At 26.8% G+C, this 4746-nt stretch overlaps 1 protein-coding gene across 1 annotated transcript; it reads right to left on the bottom strand.

The window, feature by feature from the left end:
- Positions 1-85: 85 nt before the first annotated feature.
- On the bottom strand, positions 86-4508 carry Phum_PHUM307950 (Semaphorin-2A precursor, putative; the record flags this gene model as incomplete). The annotated part of the gene is made up of 13 exons (XM_002427228.1): positions 86-169; positions 306-549; positions 637-977; positions 1210-1331; positions 1449-1625; positions 1729-1965; positions 2065-2295; positions 2873-3143; positions 3389-3496; positions 3653-3715; positions 3811-3862; positions 4260-4347; positions 4445-4508. The coding sequence occupies 13 exons, from the start codon at positions 4506-4508 to the stop codon at positions 86-88; spliced, it is 2082 nt and encodes a 693-aa protein (XP_002427273.1).
- Positions 4509-4746: the final 238 nt, after the last annotated feature.

Raw genomic sequence — 4746 nt, 5'->3', positions numbered from 1 at the left:
TTACTATTTTCATAGAGTGTTAAATTTAAAAGACCACACTGGACAAAAAGCATCGGTTCTTCAAAATCCAAAGTTCTAATTTTAGCTATCCAATAAATGGAGTTTTCAAAGTCTGAATTTCGTTCGACAGTGAATTCTGATGACTGTCGTTCATTCGAGAGACACATTGCTTAAAAACAAAATAATAATAATAATAATAATAATTTCAATTTAAATTGACTTTTGTACTTTTAAAAATAATACAAAAAAAAAAGTTGAATGTGTAAAAGTCGTTTTTCCGTCTTATTACTGTGTAATAAAAATACCTCATGTTTTCTTTCCCAGGATTTCATGGCCAATTTGTATTTTTCGAATTCGTGACACCAATCGGAATATATTTTTTGATAATCGTAAGATTTTTTCGGTGATGTACATCTAAAAGCGTCAATTGTGATGTTATACGAGCATAATAGAGCGCCATTTAACCAAAAATCGTAACGTCCAGCATCCAATTCTGAGACTCCTATTATAACTAAACCGTGTTCGTTTGTTTCTATGTATTTATCTCTCCTTTAAAAATATTAATATTAATTTACTTTGGCCATTACTATTATTATTATTAAATTTTTTCATAAAGACATTCGAGTTTTAAAATACCTAAATACAATTTGATATTTTCCTTTTTCTTTACTGTAATGGTACCAAGCAGATGCATATGAATGCAAAGCTTCCGCGCCTTTAGGAAAGCATCCCAAATGAATGCTCTGACCCCAAGTGGCCACCACTTTTTTTTTCAATGTAGAAGAATCACAAATTCCCACCGAGGTATTACTAACATCTTGAAGTAAACCAAAATTAAACGGACGGCACGACTTTGTATCTTTATCCCAACCACAATATGGGTCGCGCACGCACCTAATACAGCTGTCGTAATTGTTACAAACAATTAAATTCAACTGACGAACTCTGAAATCTGTAGCAACGTATATGGCTTTGTGCTATACAAAAAAAAAATGTTTAAATGTGTTACAAAATTAAATTATTTATAATTTAAATAAAACACAGTGGTTGGAAGGTAATTAAATTTCAAATTTAGCAAAAAAAAAGAAAAAAATTTTCAAATTGAAAAATTTAACAATTAATTGTTTAAGTAGATAAAGTTAGTAAATATTTGTATTTTATAAAATTTTTAAATAAATTATAACTAAAAAAAAAAAAAAAAAAACTTACCGAATTTGATATTTCCATAGCACGAATCGGTTCATTCGGAGTCGCATCGAAGATATCAAGAAGTGCAGAAAATTTGTCTCCGCCGTTTAACCACTGAACAATTTTATAAACTTTTCCTTCACCTATGAAAAAAAAAATTTTTTTTTTTTTTTTTAAAAGTTTAATTATTAATTACATTTTTCGGGCAAAAAAAAAATGCGGAAATAATAAAAATATTTAATTCTTTTTTTGAAACTTACTCGTTGCTGCGTAAAATAAAGTATATTCAGATTGATCTACAAGTGAATCTATCTTAATTTTATCTACAACCACATGAGTAAATAAAATATCTCTTTTATAAAAAACGGGCCGATCATTTTCATGGCGCACGGCTTCATCCATAAGCGGATGCGATCGGATAAAATTCAAAACTGTATCTAAAATAATAATTTTATTACGGAAAATTACCATTATATATCTTTAATTTATTATACCCAAGTTTACATAATTTAGATTTTTTTTTTTTTTTTTTTATTCCACCTGGAAGAGTTTCGGTATTATTTACACATTCTCCGGGTCTCGGTTCTGGAACCTTATTACTCAAGACCGGTAGCCATGCCGAACTTGATGTCGCTTGTTCTTTAAATCTACCTTTAAAAGCTTTTATAATATCTTTAATATCGTAAGAACAAATGGCGGACCCCATTAATCCATTCATATTTGTGGTGAAAACTCCGTAAAATTTCGTATTATCACCAGGAATTTTGTATACATTTTCTGAGAACGAATAAAATTTTGTTAAAAAAAAAAAAAAAAAAGTAATTATAATAATTTAAAATAGTAAAATTATCAATGAGTCATAAAATCATAACTTACGAATTTCATTGAAATAAAATGGAAATTCACCGGGAATTGAACAATTAAGTCTCGCTTTTAAATAAGTCGCCCAGTTTTGCGAAAGAATGTTTTTACCTCCTGTGTCCCGTTTGCAAACCCTTGCCACTCTAGAATATATGCTTTTACCACAATTTATATATTCTACAGCTGTTTCTCGAAAGAAGAAAAGAACGTATTCTCCCACATCATATGATCCCACGAAATTCGGTTCTAAAAAAAAAAAAAAAATACATAAATAAATCTCTTTCAAATGAAAAATAAATAATAATCTCGATTATGACACTCATTAATGGTCGGTCAATAGATAAAATTATTCATTTTTACGCGACGGTTTCTTATTATTAATATTATCATTATTTTACTTCAAAAAATAAATAAATAAATAAATTCGTTAAATTAAATAAAAACTCTCCGACAATTAATGTTTTACATTAAAACGTGGAAAGTTGAGAATTTAAATTTTTACCAAAAATAAAATCTTATCACGTTTAACTTGATCAAAAACATCCAAAGATAAATTAAAGATTGAATAAATAATTGAAAATATATTTAAAATTTTACTTCAGGACAATTTAAATTAACTTTTTAATTTAAAATCGCATGTGAAAGAAAAAATTTCAAAAGAAATTATTCCCTTATTAATTAATTTTTCCCTATTAAAACATTATTAAATAAATTATTTTAACAATCGATACGTTAAAAACTCTTTTAAAACGTTTATGCATTACGTATCAATATAAAAAGAATTAATAAGAAAAAATTAAATATAAATTTTAAATGGACTTACTATCCAACCATTTGGAATCGTATTTAAGAGTTCTTTTAAAATTAAATTCTTTCCTTCCCGTCGTTGTATTATGCAAATCGGTACGAAAAATTACGGTATCGGCTTTTGTAAATTCAGCATTTGTTCCCGAGTAAAGACCGGGCAAGTTTCCCGGATTCCCTTCTTCTACCCAAACGGCAGTACTATTATCAGAAGGATCGTATGGACATTTAGCAATTCCAGTTCCGATGCCAGGAACGTATTCGTGACGAGGCAATCGTGTCAAATTTCCCTGCGAAAATTCTTTTTTATAAATATCGAAAAACATTACAAGAAAAATGAAAATTTCTTATTTTACACCATTACATGAGGATATGTGGCGTTTAATTTTTTTTTTTCGTGTACCTACTAAATGATTAAAAACAGTAACTTGCCCTATTTTGCCCCTATAAAATTTATTTTTCTTTTGTTCGCGACTCGGAATTTAAATTTTTTAAGAAAAATAAATAAATAAAAAATGAGATAATTCAAACTTACATAAATAACCCAATCCTTTGGATTATGAGCATTCGTACCGCATACATAAAAACGAGAACCGTCACCTATGGCTTGAATTACTCTAACGTGATTTCTACAGTCGAAATACTGTAAAATAAAATTACTATTTATTAATTTTTTTAAAGATAAAATTTTAAATTAATTAAAAAAAAAAAAAAAACATATGTCACTGCATCTTAATTAAAAACCGAATTGAAATTTTCGAATTTCATCAAGAATTTTTCCAATAAAAAAAAAACTTGCCTCAGATTTTCCTTTTGACACGCAGTTACCAACGTCTGACGGTTCTAATGAAAGTGAATCTCTCTTTAAAAAAAAAAAAAAAGTATTAATTATTATTAAAATACAATCAAAGCATTAATATTATTTGTTTTTAAAATTAAATTTTTCATAAATATTACCTCACAGCTTGAATGACTTATGGAATTCAATTTCAATTTGAATAATTTGTCCCTGGAACAAAAAAAAAAATTAGCAATTTAAAAAAAATTTTTTTTAAACACACGCACACACACACACACACACACACACACATATATATATATATATTTATATATATCCGTGAGTGTGTGTGTGTGTGTGTGTGTGTGTCACATTGCATTAGTATACATGCATACATTTTTTATTATGGCAACGGATATTTGTATAAAACCCTATTGTTTTCAATCAAGTATGTACAATCACCTGGTAATCATTCGATTACTTATGAATAAGTATTTTATAGACTGAGAATAATAAGTACTGCAAACTTTATTATTTTAACCGAATGTAAAGTAAAATTTTTTTATTTTTGTCAATTGTATGCAAATATTCTCTCCATTTTTATTTTCATTTAAAAATGAATACTTACATGGCTCCAACGTAAAGGGAATTCCTTTTTTCATCTAAATAAAATGTTCTGTAATACAATTTTCCACATGTAAATTCTTGAATGCTCCCTAAAAGTAAAATGAAGTAAAAATTAATTATTTATTATTTAAAAAACATGTTATTGAATACATTATTTTCAAATTTGGAAATTATCAAATTGAAAACCAAACAAATGAATAATCGCGTTGACGTTTTCGATGAAGCATTGATGAATTACAACTTCATCCATTAAAATTTATGAACTAAAAAAATTATATATATATATATATATATATATATATATATATATATATATATATATAATTTTATAATCATTTAAGACATTATTAACATTGTTTAAAAAAATATTTTATATATTAACTTACCATTACCGGTCTGGTCGTGAGCATTTCCTTTATCTGCTATTAGTAACAATGCTACTATAAATAAGGTTTTTTCCAAAAATGCTTTCAGAAACGCAGCCGAAA

Source organism: Pediculus humanus, genomic scaffold (genome assembly GCF_000006295.1).
Source record: "Pediculus humanus corporis 1103172107707 genomic scaffold, whole genome shotgun sequence".
NCBI classification, from domain to species: Eukaryota; Metazoa; Arthropoda; class Insecta; order Psocodea; family Pediculidae; genus Pediculus; species Pediculus humanus.
This window is presented reverse-complemented; position numbering and strand designations above follow the sequence as displayed.